Raw genomic sequence first — 25,148 nt, 5'->3', positions numbered from 1 at the left:
CGGACGGGCATGGGTGTACCCGGCAGCAAGGGGACAACGAGACTAGGGAGCCTTATTTGCGGGGAGATGCATTTGCTGAAGACTTTTTGTGCATTACGGCATGCTCCCAAGCTGCTGCTGCTCCAAGTTTTGGCCTAACTCGTACTTTTACATACATTTTGACATCGTGCATCTTTGGATGATCGTTTGGCCATAGCTGGATACTTCTGCCCCACGCCCACCGTGTATGCTGCCCATGTGGGAACTGGGTGCAATTCGATTGGAGCATCTGAATGTGGATTAATTTTGTTAGGGATTGATCCTACTTCCAATTACTCGGAATTCCGACTGCAGGGGGTGTGCGTTTGAAGGTGAAGCTTGAGGCGTTGTGATATTGATGGCTGGTAGGAGTTTATCATGCGCGCGCCCGATTGGTCTAGTTTGTTTGGAATCTGCCATGGGGAGACGATGCCGAGAGGGTAGAATTTGAGTTCTGGAAGTTGATGTTATTTCTGTCTGGGATCGATTACTGGTTGCGTTTCGGTGCGTTAAGAGCGGTGTTGCTTTGCTTTTTCATCTGGGATAATTTTCACGGTTGTGGATTTGTGGTCTTGGGGAGGGGGTTGCGTGGTGAATTTTTGTTGCGTGGTGGAGACGGTAGTTTGGTTGGAGCAGCTCAAGGATCCGCTTGCTGGGATTAGGCCATGAATACCGCCAGATAACAGGAGAGGGCGAAGCTTTGCAGCAGCGATAGAGAATTGATTGGATGGGATTTGAATGGGTCGATTAGACATGAGTAGATTGGTTCGAAGCCGGAAGAACACGACCACGAACCAGCATGCCGCCATACAGGGGTAACGCTCTTTTGCTTTTAGAAACCATCTTATATATAAATAAATATATATTTTGGGGCACTCTGTTGTGCTGCTGCCGACTTGCTGGATGGTGGATTTTAATTGAGTCTGCGTTTGAAGCCGGATAGGTTTAAATGCTCTCTCTCATTAATTTTGTTAGGAAATTCAGAGTCGTGCAAGCTGGGGTTTCCTCTCCTGTTCATTCAGTAATGTATCGGTTCCTGTTACGATCGTAGCTGTTGCAGTTGTGGCAGCAGAATCCAATCTCGTTGTTGTTATTGTTGTTGTTGTTGTATTGGGCGTCCTTGTGATCTCTTCTTCAAATTTCAATTAGCACATCTCTTAGATGAATGAGCTGGAGACTTGCGGTGAGAATTGTTAGGGTTTTGCCTTGGATCTTGTCAAATTTTCCCTCGGAATGTTGTTCATGTCGGATAGATTATCATAATCTGTAACCTTTTTAAAGTGGTGTTCAAATGGTTGTGGGTTCCAAAATCTTGATCTCTAATTTCTCTCATCTCAGTTTGGACAGACATCTTTGATACATGGGCTGGAGCAGACACCCAACTCTCTGATTAGGTCGATTGAGACAGGATGTGAGAGTCACGAGGGGTTTCGGATGATAACTGACTTAACTGTGCTGATGTTTTTACTCTATTTCCTGGATTTTGTAGACGAATTCACGCAAGTCAATGTATCACAAAAGATGATGTCGTCCAGCTGTTTCACATCAACAAAACACCATGCCAGGGATGTCGAGCCAATTCTAAGGACAATCCCAACTGTTTCTGTTGCTTTGTCCCGCCATCCAATGGCGTCCGGAAGCAGGGATTGTGGCAAAAGGTGGCCAACTCGGTCACTGAGCTTGGACCTGACCCGGGCGAAGCGCTGAGGCCTTCTCAAGACTCTCCATCTGGGCTTACCAACCTCGGAGCTACATGCTACGTGAATAGCGTTCTGCAATGCTTGTACATGACTAGGTATAATTTATCTAATTCACTTCGTCCTAATCACTTCACTTGTTTATTCGTTATCTGTGTTGTACATCCTCGGTTGTTTTATAATTTTTACTGAATCTCCGTCTGCAACGGATCTCGGGTATTCCACGTAAACCTCATCAGCTGATTAATTATTTTTTCTGTGAACAGAGCATTTAGGACAGGTGTTTTTGCAGCAGAGATGGAATTGGTGAGATCTCATCCAGTGCTTTACCAGCTTGGCTTGCTGTTTGCTCAGCTCCATTCCGGTAAAAAGATAGCAGTGGACTCCGCTCCATTTGCAAGCACTCTTGAGCTCGACAATGCCGTCCAGCAGGATGGTCAAGAGTTTATGAAGCTGTTGCTCTCGCTTCTTGAGAGCGTGCTTGGGATGTCTCAGAATGTGCGAGCTCGGAACGTTGTACAAAACGTTTTCCGAGGAACTTATTCATATGTTATCACGTGAGCATCTTGTACTTCTCGTTGGTCTCAGCACAATGCAAACTGCAAACGAATCGTGTCGTTCTGGTGATAGATAGATGTTGCGTCATCTTAAGTTTCTTTTGGTAGAATTTGTGTTCTCTTCTTTATTTATCTGTGTGGTACGTTCTCAGCTATTTTTTCCGCATTCTCGCCAGTCTCTGTGGCATGGTTATTTCGGAATGCACCACAATAACAGGTTGGTTCTGGATATTTTACATGAAGGTGTTCGAAGTGCGGGCAAGAGTCGGATCTTTCTAAGCAGGCGGTTGACTTCTACGAGCTGGAATTGAATGTTAAGGGTTTCACCAGCTTGGAGGAGAGTATGAATGACTATCTAAGTGAAGAAATATTACAGGGTGAAAATCAATGGATGTGTGAGAGCTGTAAAACGCGTGTCGATGCCACTCACTGTACCAAGCTTCGTTCATTGCCACCGGTATTGAATTTTCAGCTCAAGCGCTTTGTATTCAATACGAAGGTACGAATCTGACACGTATTGTGTGTACTTTTTGAGGAATCACATTTTGGGCTTCATTTAGTTTGATTTTCATTGTAATTTAAAAGAATATAGTTGGAAATCAGTAACGTGTTTTTCTTTCTTGATGCAGACCTCAACCAAGAAGAAAGTGACCTCCAAGTTTAGCTTTCCCAGGACGATTGATATGGGTCCTTGCTTAAGTACGTATGCTGATATTGAAAGCAGAGCCGTGTACGACTTATCTGCCATACTCGTTCACAAAGGAAGCATGGCCAATAGCGGTCATTATGTTGCACATATCAAAGATGACCGCACTAGTGAATGGTGGCAGTTTGATGATGAACAAGTAACAAGTCTTGGTTTTCATCCTCTTGGAGAGGCCACATCTCAATCTGCAGCTTCAAAAGATGCTGTCACACAGGAAGGTAGGGTCTTTTTGAACAAACTTTTTCATCTTTAAGACTTTGCTAAACTCCTTAGATAGCTTCAAGGCTCTTCATTTTGGACGCTGTCAAAACTTGATGCGGATGACCATCTTGCGAATCTTAACTTGCTAATGTTTTTCAGACATGCTTCTCAATGTGTATGCAGATGCAAGTGGCAGGGATCAACCTCTTCAAGCAATTGTTAGTGAAGCCTCAGGTTCTGTTGACGCTTCATCACGATCGCACTCTGAATCTGAGATTTTGACTTCAGCAGATGCCTACATGTTGATGTACATCCGCAGGGCTGATGCTGAAAATGATAAGCTAGCAGTTTTTGCTGTTGGCGAACCTTCACCAATGGAGGTTGAGGGAGACCGACGGATTGATGACTGCGCTGGTTTACCAGAGCAGCTTCGTTTGGAGATTGATCAGATGAACAATGATTTTGAAGCAATGTGCTCAGAATACACACGTCGGCGTGAAGAAGAATTGACAAGGATTGGCGAGCGAAAGGAAGAAGTCCGGTCTATCTTGGCTCTAGCGACTGCTAAAGCACTTGAAGAACCCTTTTTCTGGATTTCAACGGAGTGGCTGCGATCATGGGCTGATAGTTTGACACCTCCGTGAGTTTTTAACTCCTGTCTTTGGTATTCAGAAGTTTTTCTTGAATGTTTGAAGCTTAGAGACAGTGAGTTCAACTGAAGTAAGCATCTGTTATTGACAGATTGCACGTTGGATTGTGAATGCTGAGGTGTCCTAAACGCAGATTCTTAATGAGTAATATCTTTAGGCAGCTTGTTTTTTTTCTAGTGTGATGTGTGTTGCAAGAGTCTGATTGAGGGTAGTTTGCAATGCAGGGCTTCTATTGATAATTCACCTCTGCTCTGTCCACATCAGAAAGTAAGCCCAAAGAGTTTGCCCGTCATGAAGCGCATTTCTGCAAAAGCGTGGAAGCAGCTGGAAGCCTTGGTTTGTGCTTCTGACGATCAGTATTCAGAATAGTCTCTTAACTTAATTCAAATAGAAACATAAACCTAAACATCATTAAATGATGTATACTGTCTCTTGTTGGATTGTCCTGTCTGAGCAAGTCCTTCATTCTGTGGAATTGTCTGTCAATTACTTTTAAGTAACGATTTTTTGTATTTTGTTTCACTTGGCTTGGATTCTTACTGTCTCTTTTACTTTATACATAGTGGTATCGTGTGCGAGGCATTCCTTTTTGAATAAATCTATGGTTCAGTGAGCTCCGCAATAAGTATTTATGTCTTCCAAAATCGCAGTACAAAGGAGGACCTGCAATATCTGGAGACGACTACTGTGTTGAGTGTATTTTTGAGGACGCCAGAGCAGCTGCCTCTGCAGATACTTACCGTGATCAAAGGATGTATATGCGAGAGGTCATTGAAGATGTTTTAAACGGCCGTGGCCTTGACGACAAGACTTACTTGGTGTCTAAAACTTGGTTTGCTTCTATCCACTGTTTTCCAGTGCAATTTTGTGGCAAGGACTTGCAAGTTGATTAGTTTCGTTTAATTTGGATTATATTGCTTTTGACCGAGGTGGCCAACAATAATGAATATTCAGGACTTCAAAATACTGTAAGAATGATTCTTTTGAGCTGTTGAACTTGCATAGGCTGCAACAATGGGTGCGGCGGAAAGTTGCAGATGCACCTTCAGACGCCGATGCAGGACCAACAGCAGCCTTACGGTGTCCTCATGGAGGCCTGTTACCAGAGCAAGCAGCTGCAGCGGCCAGAAGACAGCGAGTACCGCAAATCGTCTGGGAATATTTAGTTCATAATGCGGAACTCGTTGAGAATTCCAATGCAGAAGGGCACCAAGCCTTCCCAGGGGATCAAAATACTTGTTCACAATGTCAGATAGAAGTTAACAAGGCGGCTACGAAGAAGGAAGGGCTGAGGTAGATTATGCTTTTGAAGTTGTATTCTCGTTGCGGGTTAGCAATCTGTCATTGTAAAAGACTGTATATGCAAGTATTTTGATTTCTATTTAGGCTTCGGTCTTAACGGTGTGTATAAGTTGCTCACACATACGTGGTCTTTCAGGGCAACTAAATTTGAACAACGAGCCAAACACGAAGCACTTTATGGTGGTAAACCAACGGTTATTTTTCCTGGTTGTACATATTACTTAGTACCTACGGTTTGGCTCTCTAAGTGGCGTGCGTACTTAGGTGCGGCTGGCAAGAATGTCCTGGCAGTTGATGAACCAGTTGGACTTGAAGGTTTCATTCTGTCTCTTCTTTGTCAAAAGGTAATTAAATTTCCTGATGTTAGGTCTTTTACATTTCAACAGCGGTTGAAGGCTTCATCATGATATAATTTCATCATTTCTCAGTCAAGTTAATCCGCGGGGGCCGTCTTAATGTAAAGTTTTTTTGTTTCATTAGCACGAAGGAATGCTATTCAAGCCTCCTTCATTAACAAGAGGACGGCGTGGTGAGATTGTTCAACGAACGTTCAATGTAAGTAGTCGACGCAGATCTTTTTCTCACCCTTTTTTCAATTTAATGTTCTTACACTGATTTTGTTTAACATCGTATTTGATTTAAGGTAAACTATCTTAGAACAGTCTAAGGATGGAATCCAAAATGGCCTGCAGGATGATGTTTTTACAGTCATTTCGGAAGATGACTGGCATAACTTATGCCAACAGTGGGAGATAGATGCAGCAAAAGGCATTCGTGCAGAGGTTGAGCTGGGGAACCTTAGTACAGATATCAATAAGAATAATGCCTTTGAAGGGGAAGTATTGGCTGCCCAGACTCAGGAAACGAATGTGCCTGATGACAGCAATGGAAGAAAGCCAGAAATTATTCATCTTTCAGATGAAGACGATCGAGGTATTAAGTTCGAGAATGCCCCTATTTTACGGACTACGCCTGAGGTGAGTTCCTCACCAAAGAATTCTCTTTCAATGCAGAGTTTCTGTGGTGTTTTAAGGGTTAGAATTGATCCCCACATTTTCCGTACTTCCTTGTCTTTTGTATTCAATCTTTAACCTCTCACCTTTCAGGTTAGTGGTTGGTTATCATGAGACATAGGTAATATTTCTTTAGTTTGTGAAGATTTTTTTAATCCGGGAAAGCCATATTTTTTATTTTAAAGGTTCTTCGTAATTAATCCTTCATAAGTGTCACACATTTATTTGTGATTCAAAAATATAATTTAGTAATTTATACAATTATTTTTCTTTTCTGGATAATCTTATGTTGGCTATTTCTGCTTGAAGACACTGGGACCTCATCTGTTGACGTGGTCTGCAGGTATGTAGGGAATGTATAGAGGAGCGAGAAACTCACGAATTTCTTACTAAACTTAACTACACAAACAGAGAAATTTCAGTAACCTTGGTAAGGGGCAAAGAACCTCCACCTTCTCTGCTCCTCTCCCCGGGGAGTGAGGCTGAGCGACGTACTTCAAAGCGAGCAAGGCGAGCATCAGCTACTTCGAACGGCCGTATTCAGTTGAATGTGTCTGGGGATACTACAGTTTTTCAACTGAAGCTGCAAATTTGGGAATCTCTTGGGGTAGGATTTCCTCCTTAGTAACTTAAGTAGTTTACTACCAACCTAAGATATCAGAATTATGGACAACCTTTTGAAAGTTATGCTGCGATATGTCAGGGCTTTGCGGATCTTTTTAATTTTGGTGGGAGATGTGGAGGAGCTTTCTGTACTGCCTGTGACAGTTTCGTACGCCTGTTCAGTTTGTTATTTATTAAGCTCGAGGAAGATGGACTCAAGTTGACGTTACTTTCTAGAGACCAAGTAGCTAATGCCTCATTTGTTTCATTGAAATAAACATAGACTTGGACGTTGCAGGTGGTGAAGGACAATCAAAAGTTGCATATTGGTAAGGAGGAGCTTTTGGACGACAACGCCACTTTAGCAGATCTCAATATATTACCAGGAACTAACTTATGGGTTATGGATACTGGGCAGCACGAGAACCGTGACATTGCAGGTATGGGATTTCTATGATTTGTAGAGGGGTTGGAGGTCTACTAACTGAACGATTTTATGATTAGGGAGTTATTTAACTTGAGTGCACTGCAAATTACCAACCACATTGTGTCAACTTTCGGCTTGAAATACTCCAGATATAGAAATATTTCAGACTTGGTAGATAAGGTTTTAATTCACCTAAAACGTATCTTATTAAATGATGTGGTTCGTATTAGGTCTGGTCAAAGTACTTTGGCGTTATCCACCTGGCAATTCTTCAAACCTCAAACACTCATTTATCACCTTAACATGGGTCATTGCTACTCTTCAAAAGTACCCTGGCCCACTCCCATGACAGTTTCCAGTGTTATCATCAAGTAACATCAATTTTCTAATGTGCAGAGGAATTAACAACTGAAAAGCCTGGACGTATAGAAACTGAAGAAGGATTTCGAGGAACAAGGCTTCTCATGGGGGGCCTTCCTAGTCTTGTGGAGTCTCTGGCTGCTCATGCAGTCCAGAGTGGGTTTGTGCCTCCACTTTTTGATTCCAACAATGGCTCTGAGCCAATCAGAATGGCTGAGACATCTACCGCTGAAAACCAGAAAATGGATGCCAGTAACTCAAGGGTGGAAGTATCAGACGAACCGATGGACACTGAGCGACTAGAACCAGAGAGAGTTACTCAGCGCACTTCGGCTGAAGGCAGTTCAGATAGCCATCCTTCAGTGGTTGACGCTGCTGGACCAGATGAAAGACCTGATGTATCAACTGTGGACATGGAACTCATGGAGGAAGCAGGTATGATTTTCAGAGGTAGAAATTGATAGCACGCGAGTTGCAGCGGACTTACATTTGTGCTACTACGCACTTAGAGAGTAAAGTGGCAAGGCTAAGTTTTGACACAGGATTTAAGGTTTGAACACAGTGATGGGTTAAAGGTAGACATTCGTACACGTTATAGCATTGGCCTTAAAGAGTGCTGCGAGTGCTGCGAGAGCTGCAAGTTTTGGGTCTGCACAGCAACTCATGGAGTGAGATTGGGTTGAGATAATGCATACAAATGTAAAAGAAATTCTAGATTAATGAGCCACTAGCTCTAGCTATAGCTCTTGAATGAGCAGTTTTTTCACATGCAGGAAACTCCACTCGCAAGCAATATATTGGCTGCTGGTCACACTCACCTGGAGACTCAGCAAGTGTAGGCAATCCTATGGATGTAACCGTTTTGCTCGGCAGTAATTTACGCAATGGTCATGGAGATGGTTTAAGGAATGTAGAGAGCACTGCACCACACGTGAGCCCTGGTGATGAGGAAGAGGAAGAGGAAGAAGATGAAGCAGACGAAGAATGCCTTGGTATTAGAGTTTTGAATTGTGGCGTTACTGGTAAGAGCATTACTCGTGACGCTGAGACGGAAGCAGAGACTCATTTGATGGATTTCAAGGTTAGAGACTTTGATAGCTTATCTCAAACGCATCAAGCGTACGAGATTGAGATGTAAGGAGCTGCGGACCTAGGAGCGGATAGTACTGAGTACCAATCTGGATCTTATCAGCGGCCCATAGCCCTCAATTGAGGTGGCGGACTCATAATCCAGGTTCAATTTTTTTTAGTAAATTATTAAATTTTCTGAGCAGCCACTCTTGATTGTGATAGTGAAGGATTGTATTTTGTCCCTTTGGACTTTTTGTTATTGGTACCTGTTTAATTTTTCCATGCTCTACTCAGGTGCAATTGAAGTTGTTAGCTATGTGTCTATTTCTACTTACCCTTCCCTGACATGTCACGTAACTCGGGATTAAATTGTGCTCACTCAAATTTCTGAATACTACCATCTTCGATCATTGAACTTCATTAAGGTTTGTATGCAACGATAACCAGTACTTCTTGATTCAGAAGCCAAAAACAATAGAGTTATGCTATGATAGTAAAAGTCACTATTATGATAGTGAGAGAAATATTGCACCAGTACCTGAGTTCATTTACTTCCCTGGCATGCGAAGCTGGAGATTACTGTCCGGATGAAGAATGATTTACCATACCTCCAGCATGTGGGGCATACTCACCAGCCTGACCTTGTCTGTCACACGCCATGCTTTAAAACATTAATTATCACGCTCTTAGCATGAAGCGATCCAACTGAGTTTGTTGGGGCAAGCGAAGAGCATTGTTCCTGTGAGGTGAAGAATTCTAACTAGGACATACATATTCATTCTCCAAGCTTTCATGTTTATACAGGTGACCACCCATCTTCCGCAGTGGTGTTTGAAATTGATAATTGAACAAACGATTTCCTCCAATTACTGCACGATTACTATATGCGTTGCACAACTGCACGCAGTAAGTACCCTGGCAGGCATCTCTGTATTTGCCAACTATGTAATTGCGGGATTCATTCATTAGAAACTTGGTCTCAAATTCTCGCAAATTGTGTTTAGAGCGACAGAAATTTTGAGCATTTTGTCCAGAAACTAGTTCTGATAGGAACCTCACAACCCTACAACCAAAAGCAAAAACGCACGGACTGCGTCTCCATCCACGGCCAGTCAAGAGCAATGTGACCTCATCCTCCAGGAATTCACTTAAAGTGAAATGTAGTACTGATGAAGTTGTGTTTGGCAAGGTCCGTGCCTGCTATTCAACAGACTATTCCTTTTCTCAATCCTTTCTTCACTAGAGAACAGTACAAGTGACAAGCAAAATCCCACCTACTACTTTTTGCAAGCAATCAGTGAGAGCTCTCTCGAACGCTGACAATCAAACTGAAATTGTATGAGGATGAAAATATTGTATCATGAATCAATATTTCTGGCTTAACTTGATACAGCGGTTAATTTTTTTCACACTGAACTCTTATGTCACAAGTGCGCCTTTCAAGGATGGGTATCACACATACAACGTCCAGATGTGGAGGAAATGCCGCTGGCTCTCTCAACTGGAATGGTTGATGTCCTCAAACCCACCACTTGCAGAGAACTGAATTTCATTAATACGATGTTGTCCAGACTGAATTAAAGCCCTGTTCACCTTGTCATTATCCAACTGTTTACTCCGTAAGATGAAGCTAATATCGATGTGATACATTTACTCACAGAGATCAATGTTACAAGGGCAACGCTAGCTTGAATGAAAGAAGCTTGATCAGACGCTCAAGCTGCAAGACCTTAGCCCAGTGTTGTCTCTTTTGTTTTCGCAATATCGTAGCAAAGATGGTAAGAGAGGGGTCAAGAAGCTCACGAGGCATGTGAGTAGTCGTCTTGTTTATGATATCATCATGTTCGGCTGTATCAAGTGCAACCGAGGAGAGAAGTTCTAAGCCTTTTCCGGCATTGATGGTGTTTGGAGATTCCACTGTAGATGTGGGTATGAACACGTATTACCCCACGATTGTCAGAAGCAACTTCGCCCTATATGGACGTGGTTACCAAGGTGGCAAGTCAACGGGGAGGTTCACAGACGGCTGCACGGTAATGACTTCCTTGGTAAGAGTCAACGATTCCAAAAAGCAAAAATGTATCATATCCTCACATGAGCAACGAATATGTTGAATATGTTCGTGAGTTGAGTTGAACTAGAAGAAGATAAAGGAAGCCGAAGTTTTTTACTCTACACAACAACCACAGTTGGAGTTGCCTCAGTGAACGAAGCAAATTGAGTTCAGTGTGCTTTGTGTCTATCCTTCAGTTTGACTTCAGTGGACACTGGAACGATGCAAAACCGATCCGATTAAAAACTTCATAGCTTTATTGCTCACGAGTGCCTAACCTAACGGGGGGTGGTATTGTGTGGTCCTGGGTTTTAGCTGAGTCCCTTGGCTTAAGAAACTCCCAGATTCCATATTTGCACCCAAACGCGACAGGAGAGCAGATCTTGCAGGGAGTCAGCTTTGCATCCGGTGGCTCGGGCTACCTCAAGTCTACTTCTTCAGTACTGGTATTTCATTCCTTACTGACGTTGGAAGCATGATTTTACGGGTAACAGACAGCTTGGAACTGAGCACAAAGCATGCAAGCTAGCTGATAAATCCAAATTGATACAATGGTCCACATGTTTTTGGAAATCACTGGTCATTTCTTTTGACGGTACATCATAGTAACAGGTACGTCGTGTATTTGTTTGCAGAACGTCATCCCAGCTTTTCAACAGTTTGAGGTGTTTCTTAAATACAAGATCAAGATTTCTGACTTGGTTGGACGAGAAAAGGCTTCTTCATTTTTCTCCGAGGCACTCTATTTTATTTCCGCAGGGAGTAACGATTTCATCCTCAACTACCTACCCATCAATTCTGTGGTAAAGGAGCGTTACTCAAGGACTGACGGCAAACTTCGTGTTCTCCAACCAAACAGAGTTTTTGAAGGTAGGTGAAATACCTTACAGCTATCACAAGCTTCTTGAATCTTCAGTCCTTTTTTGTGAGATTTGGACACATGTTTCATATCTCAGAATCTGCTAGGTTCCGAAATTTACAGCTTGGTAAAGCCTTGTTCCCTGCTGCAATTGTATTATCAGGGAGGGCGAAACGTGCTTTTGGTCGGGTTTCCTCCTATTGGGTGTCTTCCTGCACAGATCACTCTCTTTGGAAGCGTGGGACAGAAAGGATGTGTGGAGGACTTGAACCAGATTTCCATTGCATACAATAATCGACTGAAAGCCGCAATTCCTAAACTGGAATCAAGCTTGCCTGGGTTACGACTATTGTATGGAGATGCGTACACATACATCTATGAAGCATTCAACAATCCCTCTAAATATGGTGAACATCCATCCCAGCATCAGTCCTCTCCAGATGACGCAATAGGTTGCCTTTCCCTTGACATAAATCTTCCAACAAGAAGCAACCAAATGTGACTAAATCAGAAATTTTCTTATAAGTGAGATCGGTTTCATTCACAGGATATTCTCAAACTAGGAGAGGTTGTTGCGGATCGGGGTTAATCGCAACTGTGGAATTCTGCAATGCTCTCACTGTAGGGACGTGTTCGGACTCCTCGACGTATATGCTCTTTGACTCGTTGCACCCCACAGAACCAGTGTATAAAGCTATTGCAAAGTTATTTTTTAACGGCATCGTCGAATACTTCGGAGTCCCGAAGAACTGAGGTCAAACAAAAAAATTCGGTTACATGTTTGTAATGTAATACAATGAGACAGCGATTTACCCTCAAGCTAGCGTTCGAATCTGATAGGCTCCGTGTGTTACCATGAGAAGCTCGCGTTGGGTGTCTTTCAACACTAAAAAAGTGTCTGAGTTGCTCTTAACTTTCCTGGCCAGCATGCTCTGAAATCATCACTAGAGTCCCTTACCCATAGAATACAATGAAAATGGTATACACGAGGCGATTTCATAAGAACCGAACAACTGTGAGCAACTCAAAGTTGACTGTTAAACGGTCACCTAGTTGTTTGACGATCTTATCTCAGCAAGAAAATTTTCTATGCTCCTTTGCACTGATCCGTCTTTAGAAACTGCTTCCTTTAACTGCTCACGCAGCTTCCCCACATTCGCTCTAACTTCTCCCTCAGGTTCGGTCATCAATTGCCGAACAGCTCGCGCCACCTCCTCTCTCGATACAAAAGCATTCGGTCCTTTATGCACTTCGAGTGCAGTCTTGGCTTCATCAACAAGAAACCTACCATTTGACACATCAAGGAATCAGAGACTAGGTCAACAACGGCTGACGATAATGCATTCAGAAATGACCTATAATATAACAGACACTACGTTCTCTGCCAACGCTCTGGAACTAGGAGCTTGGGATTTGAATATGACTGGCAACGGTAGCTAACATACCTGCAATTTAGCTTCTGATCTGCTTGAATTGGCCACCCCAAGAGAGGCACGCCTCGGCAGATGCTCTCAAAAGTGGAGTTCCACCCGCAATGAGAGAGAAAACCACATACAGCCCGATGAGACAGGACGTCGAACTGGTTTACCCACTCAGATTGCACAAATCCAGTTGAAAGTCTTTGCTCCTCGAAGCTTTTCGTAAGCAGGGGGAGTATTTCATCGGCGTCCTCAGAAGCGGTAGGCCGAATTACCAGGAGGAATCGATGACTGCTTGCTTCCAGGCCTAATATTAATTCACGTATTTGTTGAATGGATAAAGAGGCCAAACTTCCAAAACTCACGAAAATCACTGAATCTTTTGGCTGCATGTCTAACCATTTCAAGTAGGGAGCTTCAGGTTCCACTGAGCTACATCGCTTCACGGTTGGACCAGACCTCAATAGCTCCAAATATGAGTCATGTACCAAAGGCCCAACTGGAAAGACGCTCCTTCCATTAGGCCCCTGCAGATCATGATATCAGAGGTCTGACTAATTTAGAAGCCTAATCTACTCCAAGCGGAAGTTTGTAAACAAGAGTGCCAAACATCAACACTGTCAAGTGATTACAAAACGAAGTGCAGCGAGAATCTGAAAAGTCACACAGAATGGTACAAGGAACAGGGTTAAGCTTCACATCTTAGACGTCACCTGAGAGTGTGCACGCCGATAAGGATGAGATCGAAGAGAATCGATACAAGAGGGCTCCAGCTCGTAGAATGAATTGATAAAGCACCCCGGAGCTTCCACAGCGGGCTGGCAACAGCCGTAGACGTATTCTGTGTACATGTGTAGGCCGGATGCAGTTTGAACGGCTGGAGATAGGTCGCCACACCTAGTGGGCTGAAGTCCAGGTATATGTACAAGCTCAGATGTTTTGGAGGGTTCCACCGGCAGTATTCCTTGAGCTGCAAGCTCGGGCATATAGAGCAAGGCTGCCATAACCTTGCCCATCGATGCGCATATGACGTATCTTGGTATGCCAAACTTGTCCGCCACGTCCTGCCGAAATAAGAATGTCCGATTTTCAAATGCAGCTGTGGTGGCAAGGGGAGAATTTCCTGCTGTGCTTCTGTAGATGCAAGCTTAAGCCTCTGTCCTATGTTGGAACTTAAACACGCCGGAAGTATTAGAGCAAAAAACAGGAATCTAAGACATTGGTGGCAAGTTTCGACTAACCTGTGTCCACCCTAGAAAAATGTCGCTCAAAATGCATGTCAGGGGAGGTGATTCAGTGTCTGCATTAAGCCTCTCAACCAACTGCTCCGTCTCGCCTTGTACTCTCTTCACAACGTCAAAATATGGCAAGTTCGTATTGACAGGGTGGTCAGCAGGACGAACACCCAAATTCACAACTGTCATGTCCTCTGCTCGGCAAATGTCGAGGAAATCTTGTGCCATGTTGTCGAAAATATTTCCCACAGTGATGCGGACTCCATATGGCAAAAACATTCGAGCCAACTGAAGTGTTGCCAAGTTGTGCCCCCTAGCAGGATATGGAATCACCAAAAGATGGCACCCGGACTTCTGGCCTTCAACCGGAGCAGCGACAGCATCCCCATTAGCAGCCATCTTCTTGGTCTTCGAAGGATGCCTAAACGTTTTGAAACCATCCGGTGATCAGTTTAGCAGACGAGAACAGAATTATCGTAGCCTAGCGAGTCGTTTTGCGATTTCCTTAGCGACACTAGCTCCGCAAGATAATCATTCATTGCAAGAGGCAGAGACACAGGCACATTAAGATGCCTATTCAATAACACCAGAACCTAATTGAATATTGGCTCCAGCAACCGACTCAATCTATTCTAGCACTTTGCATCTTCACCCACCGCTCTGTGGTTGCAGTGAAAACAGAGCTTCCGACTGATCACCTCCTGCATCTGCTAATTCAGTCTACTCTAGTGATCAGAACCGCAAAAGATCTCCTACATGTTGTCCCCCGTAATCGTGGATGCGAAGTTAACATTTAATCTCAAATATTAAAACCCAATCTCTCGCAAAAGTGGCACCCAATTCACGTCTACAAACTCAGCTAACGTATCCTTCTACAAGATGCACCCAAACCCAGTTCGTCCAAAACAAGTGACTGCGCATATAATATCAAACTTACAACTGTAAGTATGGCTGTAGAGTCTCTCCAGCACGAGAGTAAATTGTTGCGTCACTCAACTGAATGCGCGCGGAGTTTCGCACAATTAATCCTCAGCCTTGTGAAACAATCGCATGAGTGAATAATCTCCTGCCTGTCTGCCTTCCACAAAAGACCGACACTCCCACGCACTGTCTCGCAGGCCTGCTCCGTGAGCACATATCTGCACTGTACCACAGGGAAGTTCTTCAATCATCGGCCTGGCTATGAAGTCAAACCTGGTGGCTGCAAGGGAATTGTACTCGATTGTGTGCCTTCGTCGCAAAAGTGGACGCCATGGCGTGTTAGAAGTTTCGCAATTGAATAGGAACTATATCTCTGTTGAGAACATTAAATGTAGCCGGCTCTCTCCATAATATTTACTGTAGACTACAGTAAATACTGTAGCTATAGTATTTAGAGTCTAGTGGAGAAGTATTGTTTATCTTCTTCTCTTTTCTCTTCTTGTATATGAGACACAACCAGATCAATAGATTTTTTGTGTGTGAAGCTCTCTCTCCTTAGAAACCCTCTTGTGTGTATGACTTACTACTACTCTTGTGTGTGTATGACTTACTATTACTCTTGTGTCTTTCTAAACATTCTCAACACGTTATCAGCACGACTCCCTTCTACACACTATCACAATTTCTTTTGCTCTAGTCTTTGACTCTTCAAACCTATTGCTACCCTTGCTCAGTGTTTGCCTCATGATCTTGTTCTTCTTGTTGGCCCCTCCCACATTAGCTGCTTGCTTAGAGCACTTGTTCCACTCTCTGCCCTGCTTGTTTAGAATACTTCCAGCCCAACTCCACCTGCATACCTACCGCCAAACTGCTGTCGAGCCCGCCACTGCCGCCGCTACCACCCTGTCACCGTTGACGCTGCCACCCGCCACCGTCATCGCCCTAACGTCGTTGTTGCTGCCGTTGCCCGTCGCTGCCACCCTGTCGCCCTGTCGCCTTATCGCTGCACCATCTTATTGTTGTTTTTCTGCCTTAATCTACAATCTCTCCTTAAAAAAAAAAAAAAAAAAAAAAAAATGATATATTTTTGTTTTTTCAAGTTCAAGTTTATCATTTTATTTGACTTTATATTTTAAGGTACGTTTTATTCAACTTTTCTACTTGATCTTGTATTTTCTTTACAGATTTATTTATAATGAGTGCTTCAACATCTTCAATTGTTTCTACTATGGTTCCAACTATTACCAATGCATCCCAACATTTTCAAGCTCTTTTATTTCCACCATTGACTATGCATGGAAACAATTATCTATTATGGACAAAAATGGCAAAAACAAATTTATTTGCAGAAAAACTCTTGGATGCCATTATGTTTAAAGAATCTCCTACAATAAGTATTTCTATACCTCTTGCTATTTGTTGGAAAGCACTTCTTCTCCTTCGTCGTCATCTTGTACCTGCATTATAACATCAATATTTGGAAATGGAAGATCCTGCAGAACTTTGGAAGAATCTTAAATCTAGGTTTGATCATCAAACGACCATTTTTCTTCCACATGCACGTCATAATTGGATACATTTACGTGTCTTGGATTTTCCAAATTTAAATACTTTCAATAGTGAAATGTATAGTATTGTCTCACAATTACGATTATGTGGACAAAGCATTTCTAAAGAAGAAATGATTGAAAAAACTCTCTCTACATTTCCTCATGTATCTGCTGTGCTTGCACAACAATACAGGAATATGAAATTTCAAAGTCATTCTGATCTCATGTCCTATCTACTTCTTGCGGAGAAGCAAAATGAACTACTCTTACACAATGCGGAAGCTCGTCCTATTAGAACTATAGTTCCAGAATCTCATGCACTTAATATTTCAAAGTCTAAGAAAAAATTATATAAACATGGGAAACGTGCTCATAAGTATCAAGGTAGTCATAGTCAAGACCATTTCTACCCATATGGAAAAAATAAATGTTCTACTATTAATTATAATAGAAAACAAAAATTAAAGATGCATTCTTGCCATAAGTGTGGAATGATTGGACATTTAGCACATGCATGCCGTACTTCAAAATATTTTATTAAAATGTTTCAAGAAAATAAGAAATTGCGAGTTAAGGCTTGTGAAGTTTATACCATGGATGGGTCCATGGATTCAATTGGTGTTGATGACTTAGAGGCTTATATGAATGATAGAACCTCTGATGATGAATCAAATGATGCACTCATTGATTCTACAACAACACGTACTATTTTACAAGATAGATGATTTTTTATTGAAAAATCTTCAACTTGGCAAATTAAACATATGATGACTATGGCTGGAGCAAATGCGTTTTGTTTCTAAGAAGGTACAACGATGGTAAAATTACCTACGAGTTCCATCATAAAATGTAAACATGCGATGTTTACACCCTCAGTACCTTAGAATCTGATCAACTACCGAGATGTGTGTATTAATCGTTATCACCTCTCGACCGCCACTTTAAATAGAAAAGAGGTTTTGATTCTTGCAAAGAACCATAAAGTTGTTAAAAAAGCTTTTGCTACAGAAAATGGTTTATATCGAATTGTGATTCGGTCTCCTATTATATTTAATTTTGCATCATCTATCTCAAAGAGTCATGCTTCTCTCTGGCATGGACGATTGGGACATCTAAGATCCACATTATTTAGAAAGATCATTCCATGTATAACTTGGCATAATTCAAAGCTTGTAGATGTAGACTCTATGGAATTATGTCGTGCATGCATGCAAGGTAAAATGATTACTCGGCCTTCAATTTGGAAACTTCCACAAGAATTACCACCAATGCTTGAAAGATTGCATGGTGATATTTGTGGTCCTATTAATCCAATATCAAGACCATTTCGTTATTTTTTGGTCCTTGTTGATGCATTAGGTAAACAATCACATGTTTCATTATTATCAACTCAAAACATGGTGTTTGCCAATCTTATATTTATGCTTATTCGCTTTCAGGCATATTTTCCTGATTATGCTATAAAAACATTGCGTATGGATAATGCAAAAGAATTCACATCAAAGTCTTTTGAAGACTAATTTACTGCAACAGAAATGGAGTTGACATATTGTGTTCCATGTGAACATGCTCAAAATGGACTTGCAGAGTCATTTATAAAGCGTATATAACTCATTACCCAGCCACTCTTCCTTCATGCAAATCTACCTACATCTATGTGGGGCCATACAGTTTTACATGCTGCAGCATTAATATGCCTCTATCCTTCTGTCACGGACATACATATAATTACCTATATGAATAGATAAAAGTATGTAAAAGTAGGTTAATTGTGTAATATCTTCTAGAGAAGCTTCTTAGAAGCTTCATAGATGCTGCTTTGACTTTATAGGAGTCTATAGTTGACTTTTAGGTTAGAAACTTGGTCAACAAGTTAGCCATGTGCCACGCATGTTGGAAGCTTAAAGAACAAGCTAACTACGTGGTCCATCCATAGAAAACTTGCCTTGCAAGCAAAGGCATGTGGCCTAGAAAGTCAACATATATTGGAGGTCTTATAGAACATCGCCACGTGGCTTCTAGTTAGATAGTATATATAGAGGCAAGAGTGAAGCCCTCTTCACTCTTGTCAACTCCTTTCTTGCTTCTAGTCTAGTTTCAAGGGTCTCTAATTTTCTTGTATTTTGGCAATAGCCATTCCAGTTTCTTTCTTAATATACATATTTCTATTTTGTCCTATTTCTTTTTGAGAAAAGTCTCACTTACTCTTTAGCTTTCATCGAGTTCTTGTCCCTGACAGATTGACAAGAGTACACTTACAATATCAGAGCTTTGTCTTTTCTTGATTAAGAGTGGATTACCCCTTTTTCTTGATAAGACATAAGCGCATTAGAAGTTGCGGATTACCCTCTTTTAAACTGATATTGTTCTTAGTATTTTCTTTGTTATCAATTCCTCTCTTCTATTTATTTTGAGCGTTGTTAGACATCTTCTCTTTTCTAAGTGCTACTATGGCAGAGCTTGTTGAAATGAAGAGTGCAATGGCACAGATGCAAGAACAATTGAGGGAGTTAATGCTTGCGATGCATCAACTCAATTTACCACCACAAGGAGCAACAAGAATAGTAGGAAGTGGAGATATAGAGATGATTGGGGCTGCTTCAACATCTGCACCAAACCATGTCCCTTCTCCCAGAATGGAACACCCTTCGAGTGTTAGAGAACCGAGAGTTGCCTTGCCCGAGAAGTTTGATGGTACCAGATCCAAGTTTCGAGGATTCATCAATCAGGTCCAACTAGTGATTGAACTTCAACCCCAGAGCTATCCAACTCCAGGGTCACAAGTAAGATTCATTGGTACACTTCTTTCAGGTTCAGCATTGTCATGGTTTTCATCTTTTCTTGAACGACGAGATCCAATATTGGATAATCTGGAGGCTTTTTTGGCGGAGTTTCGATCCATGTTTGGAGAACATGATGCAATTCGTGTTGCAACCAACAAGATCCGTATTTTGCGACAAGGCAATCGATCAGTAACATTATATGCTTTGCAATTTCGACAACTTGCAACTGATATCAAGTGGGATGATGCCGCACTTGTGAGTCAATTTCTCTACGGATTACAATATGAGGTAAAGAAATTGATGCTTAATTTACCTGATCCTCAAACATTGAGTCAAGCAATTGACTTTGCTGTGAAGTGCGACAATCGACTTTTTGAATTTCGATCCGAGAGTCGCACAAGTGGGCCTCAACGTTACTACAATTCAATGGCAACACCGACGTCTCCTCAACACATACCTTCGGAAGTAGAGGATATGCAAATTGATGCGGTACGTTTCAAACCTCTTACTGAGCAAGAAAAGTCTCGTCGTCGACAAGAAGGATTGTGCTTATATTGTGGAGAACCTAAGCACACTGCTCAACATTGTCCAAAGAAGCGACGTAACTACAAAATGAGGAGTACGGCTGTCAAAGAAGACAACATGTCGGAAAACGAGTACGTCCAGCTACAATAGGGACCGTGCGGCTGGAATCTTGTACAACTTCTAATAAAGGTCCTATCCTCTCCTCAAAACCATCTCCTTGTTTTATAATAGATGTGCGTTTAGGACCTAATAATTACAAAGCCTCTGCCTTGGTAGATTCAGGAGCCTCATCTTGTTTTTTAGATGAAGAATTTGCTAGATGTCATAGAATATCATTAATACAAAAAACTAAACCTGTACACGTAGAAGTCATAGATGGTCGTCCGTTGTCTTCTGGAGATGTAACTCACGAAACACTTCCTGTAGATGTAGTAATAAATGGTCATAGTAGTTGCGTAATTTTTAATATAATTAGATCTCCCTCTAATCCAGTAATTTTAGGCTTATCATGGTTAGAAAAGTATAATCCTCGAATAGATTGGATTTCTCGTAAACTTGATTTTTCTCAGAGCATTAGTAACAGTTCTATTAACCAAGTAAAAAACCATGAGTCTAGTATAGTAAAACTCACACATATAGGTGCAAAAGCATTTATACACGCAGCAAAAGAAGGATCAACTTTTGCTATTTATGCTGCACCTATTTCTGAAAGCGTAAAGACTTCAAGTGGCATTCCAAGTCAATATCAGGATTATCAAGACGTTTTTGAGAAAAAGAATGCAGATATTCTTCCTAAGCATCGCCCATACGATTGTTCAATCGATCTCAAGGAAGGAACTCAGCCACCATTTGGACCAATTTACAGTTTATCGCAAGATGAGTTGGCTGAACTCAAGACATATATTGACGAGAATTTAGCGAAGAATTTCATACGTCATTCAAAATCTCCAGCAGGAGCTCCAATTTTATTCGTAAAGAAAAAAGATGGATCTTTACGAATGTGTGTTGACTATCGAGGACTCAACAAGATCACAATCAAGAACAGGTATCCATTACCTTTGATATCAGGACTCCTTGACCAGTTAAATCAAGCTAAGATCTATACAAAAATAGATCTAAGAGGAGCATATAATCTAGTACGGATCAAAGAAGGAGATGAATGGAAGACTGCGTTTCGAACCAGGTACGGGCATTTTGAATATAATGTCATGCCTTTTGGACTCACGAATGCACCAGCTGCTTTTCAACATCTCATGAATGATGTATTTCGTGAATTCTTAGACAATTTTGTCGTCTGCTACCTAGACGATATCCTGATTTATTCTAAGAATGTTGAAGAACATGAAATACATGTTCGTCAAGTATTACAAAAACTCAGAGATGCAGGATTGTACGCCAAGATGGAAAAGTGTGTATTTCACACTACCCAAGTTGACTTTTTAGGATACATCATTTCAAATGATGGTCTTATGATGGATTCTAAGAAAGTCCAAACAATCATGGATTGGAAGATTCCAAAGACTGTGAGAGATGTCCAATGTTTCTTGGGATTTGCCAATTACTATCGGATCTTCATCAAAGACTTCTCACGAGTTGCAGCTCCACTTACACGCTTGACTAGTAAAGATAAATTCCAATGGAATCAAGAAGCGGAAGCAGCATTTGAAGCCTTGAAGACATCGTTTGTCTCTGCACCAGTCTTATATCGTGTTGATTTTTCCAAGGCATTTTTTATGGAAACAGACGCATCGGATTTTGCCTTGGGTGCAGTTTTATCACAAATGGGAACAGATGACAAACTTCATCCGATAGCTTTTCATTCAAGAAAATTCTCAGCAGCCGAGATCAATTATGAGATCCACGATAAAGAACTTCTTGCAATCGTGGATTCCTTTCAAGAATGGCGTCATTATCTAGAAGGTGCTTCTAGTCCAGTCACTGTGTATACAGATCACAAGAACCTCGAGTATTTCATGTCAGCACGCGTGTTGAATCGTCGTCAAGCTCGTTGAAGTATGTCTTTGTCAAGATTCGACTTCATTATCACTTATCGGCCAGGAAAACAACAAGGTTTGTCCGATGCCCTGTCTAGACGTTCTTATTTTGCACCAAAAGAAGGAGATGCAGCTTTTGAGCAACAAAGAACGATCCTCTTGAAACCGGAGCAATTTCATCTCCGAGCAGTGAAATCAACATTGACTGTTGATTCAACTTTTCTCAAGCAAATCCAGTCCAGTATGTCCTCAGACCCTCTTGTTCATGATATCGAGAATAATTCTTCCAAGTCTCATGATTCTTCTAAGTTTGAGTTCAAGAATAATCTATTATATTTTGAAGGACGCCTATATGTTCCAGAAGGAAAAGCACGTTTGCGTGTTCTTCAAGCACGTCATGACTTTCCAGCAGCAGGGCACTTTGGATATAATAAGACTCTGAAACTCATATCAAGAGATTTTTGGTGGCCACAAATGTGGAAGTCAGTCAAAGACTTTGTACAATCATGTGATATTTGTTCAAGATCAAAAATTCCTCGACATCGACCTTACGGACTTCTTCAGCCATTACCTATACCAGAACAACCATGGTCTTCTGTTTCTATGGATTTCATCACAGATCTTCCAAACTCAAGATCTTATGATTCTATATTTGTGATAGTAGATCGTTTCACCAAGATGGCACATTTTATGCCATGTACAAAATCTATCACAGGTGAAGAAACAGCTAAGCTTTTCATTGATAATATCTATCGCTATCATGGATTACCTAAAGATATCATATCGGATAGGGGAACTCAATTTGTGTCGAGATTCTGGAGGACTCTTTTCAAGATTTTAAAAGTGGACATAAAGCTATCTTCAGCTTTCCATCCTCAAACTGATGGACAAACAGAGCGCGTAAACCAAGTCTTGGAACAGTATTTAAGTTGTACCATCAACTACCAACAAGATGATTGGACAAACCTTCTGCCATTGGCAGAGTTTGCTTATAATAATACGGTACATTCCTCCACGCAACAAACACCTTTCTTTGCCAATTATGGCTATCATCCACGACTTGATACTTTTGATTTTTCAAAAGTTGATAATCCTGCAGCAGAAGATATGGCAAATCGGTTGTCAGAGTTACATGCAATAATGAAGGCGCAGTTGAAGAAAGCTCAAGAACGACAAAAGATAAATGCAGATGTATATCGTAAAGAGCAACCACAACTCAACGTGGGTGATAAGGTATGGCTACTTCGTCGCAATATCAAGACCACTCGACCTTGTGACAAATTGGACTATCGTAGGCTTGGCCCCTTTTCTGTTTCTGAACAGATCAACCCAGTTGCATATCGGTTACATCTACCGGAGTCAATGAAGATCCATCCTGTATTCCACGTGTCTCTTCTTGAACCATATAAGACAGTGGATATACAAGGAAGAAGACAAATGCCACCGCCTCCTATAGAAGTAGATAATAATGAAGAATTTGAGGTGGAAGAGATATTAGACTCAAGGCGACGCCAAAATAAGCTGGAATATCTTGTTCATTGGTGCGGATATGATATTAGTGAGCGCACATGGGAGCCATCCAGGAATCTAGCAAATGCATCAGCTAAAGTCAAAGTTTTTCATCAACGACATCCATCAAAACCAAGATGAAAACCTCTCTTATAAAAGAGACAAGATTGAGGCAAGATAACATTCAATTTCCTATCCTTGTTTGTAACTTCTTTGCATTTTGTGACGCTAATTAGATGGAGAGCCAACAACCAGCGGATTCAACTCAAGAACCTTCGTTTGCTGACTTACCGGATGAGACATTGCGATTGTCACAACCTTCAAGACGACGCAACCGAAATGAAGACCCTCAAGAACGACATGTTCTTCCTCGAATAGATGGTGAGATACAACGCGTTTGGTATCACGACCTTGGAAGAGATTCTCGATGTTTGGTGATATTATTGGAGATAGGAACGACTCCTGATGGTGTTTCAAATGTATTATTTGAAGGAAGTTATGAAGGCCTCAACAGTGATCAAATAACAGGGTGGTCTTCTCGCCCTGGAATGGGACACTATCGATGGCTAAGAGGACCCATCAACTATCTTCGAAGAGAACAAAGATCAGAGTATGTAGCAAATACAATTTGCCGCATATTAGATTTTCTCAATATATAATCACCGCTCCTCGTGGAACTCGTCCCTACAAGAGAGGGTAATGTCACGGACATACATATAATTACCTATATGAATAGATAAAAGTATGTAAAAGTAGGTTAATTGTGTAATATCTTCTAGAGAAGCTTCTTAGAAGCTTCATAGATGCTGCTTTGACTTTATAGGAGTCTATAGTTGACTTTTAGGTTAGAAACTTGGTCAAGAAGTTAGCCATGTGCCACGCATGTTGGAAGCTTAAAGAACAAGCTAACTACGTGGTCCATCCATAGAAAACTTGCCTTGCAAGCAAAGGCATGTGGCCTAGAAAGTCAACATATATTGGAGGTCTTATAGAACATCGCCACGTGGCTTCTAGTTAGATAGTATATATAGAGGCAAGAGTGAAGCCCTCTTCACTCTTGTCAACTCCTTTCTTGCTTCTAGTCTAGTTTCAAGGGTCTCTAATTTTCTTGTATTTTGGCAATAGCCATTCCAGTTTCTTTCTTAATATACATATTTCTATTTTGTTCTATTTCTTTTTGAGAAAAGTCTCACTTACTCTTTAGCTTTCATCGAGTTCTTGTCCCTGACACCTTCTTCTCTTGAAATTGTTTCACCACATGAGCTCATTTCAGGTCGTGTTCCAAATGTATCTCACTTACGAGTATTTGGTTGCCATCCTTGGATTCCAGTACCAGAACCTCAACGACATACCATTGGAGCTCATCGACAAGAAGGCATATATGTTGGTTTTGATTCATCAAGCATTATTCGTATTGTTGATCCATAAACTGGCACATTATTACGTGCACGTTTGCAAAATTGCCGTTTTGAAGAAAATATATTTTCATCTCTTCAAGGAAGAGTATCCAATCAACAAAGAAATAAAGTACTCATATTTGAAGCACCAGAAACATTTACAACGAATCCCGATCTTAGGACATCTTTGGCAGAAACTGAAGTTGCTAAGATTTTGTATTTAAAATGGATCGCAGATGAAACACCTGATGGCTTCAATGATCCATCTAGAATTACAAGAATTCCTATTAATGAGGCTC

General features: G+C 41.4%; 3 protein-coding genes across 5 annotated transcripts; 2 read left to right on the top strand and 1 right to left on the bottom strand.

The window, feature by feature from the left end:
• The first annotated feature begins 84 nt into the window (after positions 1-84).
• Positions 85-8,807, top strand: LOC112293474 (ubiquitin carboxyl-terminal hydrolase 26). Its single transcript, XM_024542935.3, has 16 exons — positions 85-833; positions 1,508-1,813; positions 1,982-2,272; positions 2,516-2,771; positions 2,902-3,196; positions 3,363-3,819; positions 4,054-4,165; positions 4,480-4,661; positions 4,835-5,122; positions 5,268-5,475; positions 5,612-5,686; positions 5,824-6,108; positions 6,488-6,751; positions 7,046-7,187; positions 7,571-7,969; positions 8,308-8,807. Exons 1-16 carry the CDS (start codon positions 757-759, stop codon positions 8,670-8,672), a joined length of 4,002 nt encoding a protein of 1,333 aa, XP_024398703.1. The 5' UTR covers positions 85-756; the 3' UTR covers positions 8,673-8,807.
• A 1,575-nt stretch (positions 8,808-10,382) lies between these two features.
• On the top strand, positions 10,383-12,270 carry LOC112293611 (GDSL esterase/lipase At5g03810). Its single transcript, XM_090243562.1, has 5 exons — positions 10,383-10,653; positions 11,003-11,104; positions 11,294-11,528; positions 11,625-11,969; positions 12,065-12,270. Exons 1-5 carry the CDS (start codon positions 10,435-10,437, stop codon positions 12,268-12,270), a joined length of 1,107 nt encoding a protein of 368 aa, XP_090099688.1. The 5' UTR covers positions 10,383-10,434.
• Positions 12,268-15,441, bottom strand: LOC112293909 (UDP-glycosyltransferase 76C1). 3 transcript variants are annotated; one of them, XM_024543876.3, is made up of 5 exons: positions 15,108-15,441; positions 14,177-14,591; positions 13,649-13,999; positions 12,963-13,462; positions 12,268-12,801 (listed from the first exon to the last, which is right to left on the bottom strand). In XM_024543876.3, the coding sequence occupies exons 2-5, from the start codon at positions 14,567-14,569 to the stop codon at positions 12,567-12,569; spliced, it is 1,479 nt and encodes a 492-aa protein (XP_024399644.1). In that variant the 5' UTR covers positions 14,570-14,591; positions 15,108-15,441; the 3' UTR covers positions 12,268-12,566. The 3 variants fall into 3 exon arrangements, with proteins under 3 accessions (XP_024399644.1, XP_024399646.1, XP_024399645.1); XM_024543878.3 differs by having other exon boundaries at positions 15,168-15,403; XM_024543877.3 differs by having other exon boundaries at positions 14,177-15,340.
• Positions 15,442-25,148: the final 9,707 nt, after the last annotated feature.

Source organism: Physcomitrium patens, chromosome 16 (assembly GCF_059467195.1).
Source record: "Physcomitrium patens ecotype Gransden chromosome 16, ASM5946719v1, whole genome shotgun sequence".
NCBI lineage: Eukaryota > Viridiplantae > Streptophyta > Bryopsida > Funariales > Funariaceae > Physcomitrium > Physcomitrium patens.
This window is presented reverse-complemented; position numbering and strand designations above follow the sequence as displayed.

Coding starts and splice junctions, on each gene's coding strand:
- LOC112293611 (XM_090243562.1), top strand. CDS start 10,435: ATGATATCATCATGTTCGGCTGTATCAAGTGCAACCGAGGAGAGAAGT. Junction 10,654..11,002: donor GCACGGTAATGACTTCCTTG/GTAAGAGTCAAC, acceptor AGAAACTCCCAG/ATTCCATATTTGCACCCAAA. Junction 11,970..12,064: donor CTCTCCAGATGACGCAATAG/GTTGCCTTTCCC, acceptor TTTCATTCACAG/GATATTCTCAAACTAGGAGA.
- LOC112293474 (XM_024542935.3), top strand. CDS start 757: ATGGGTCGATTAGACATGAGTAGATTGGTTCGAAGCCGGAAGAACACG. Junction 1,814..1,981: donor CAATGCTTGTACATGACTAG/GTATAATTTATC, acceptor TTCTGTGAACAG/AGCATTTAGGACAGGTGTTT. Junction 5,123..5,267: donor ACGAAGAAGGAAGGGCTGAG/GTAGATTATGCT, acceptor GTGGTCTTTCAG/GGCAACTAAATTTGAACAAC.
- LOC112293909 (XM_024543876.3), bottom strand. CDS start 14,569: ATGGCTGCTAATGGGGATGCTGTCGCTGCTCCGGTTGAAGGCCAGAAG. Junction 14,000..14,176: donor TTTTTCTAGGGTGGACACAG/GTTAGTCGAAAC, acceptor TTATTTCGGCAG/GACGTGGCGGACAAGTTTGG. Junction 12,802..12,962: donor GATCAGAAGCTAAATTGCAG/GTATGTTAGCTA, acceptor GTCAAATGGTAG/GTTTCTTGTTGATGAAGCCA.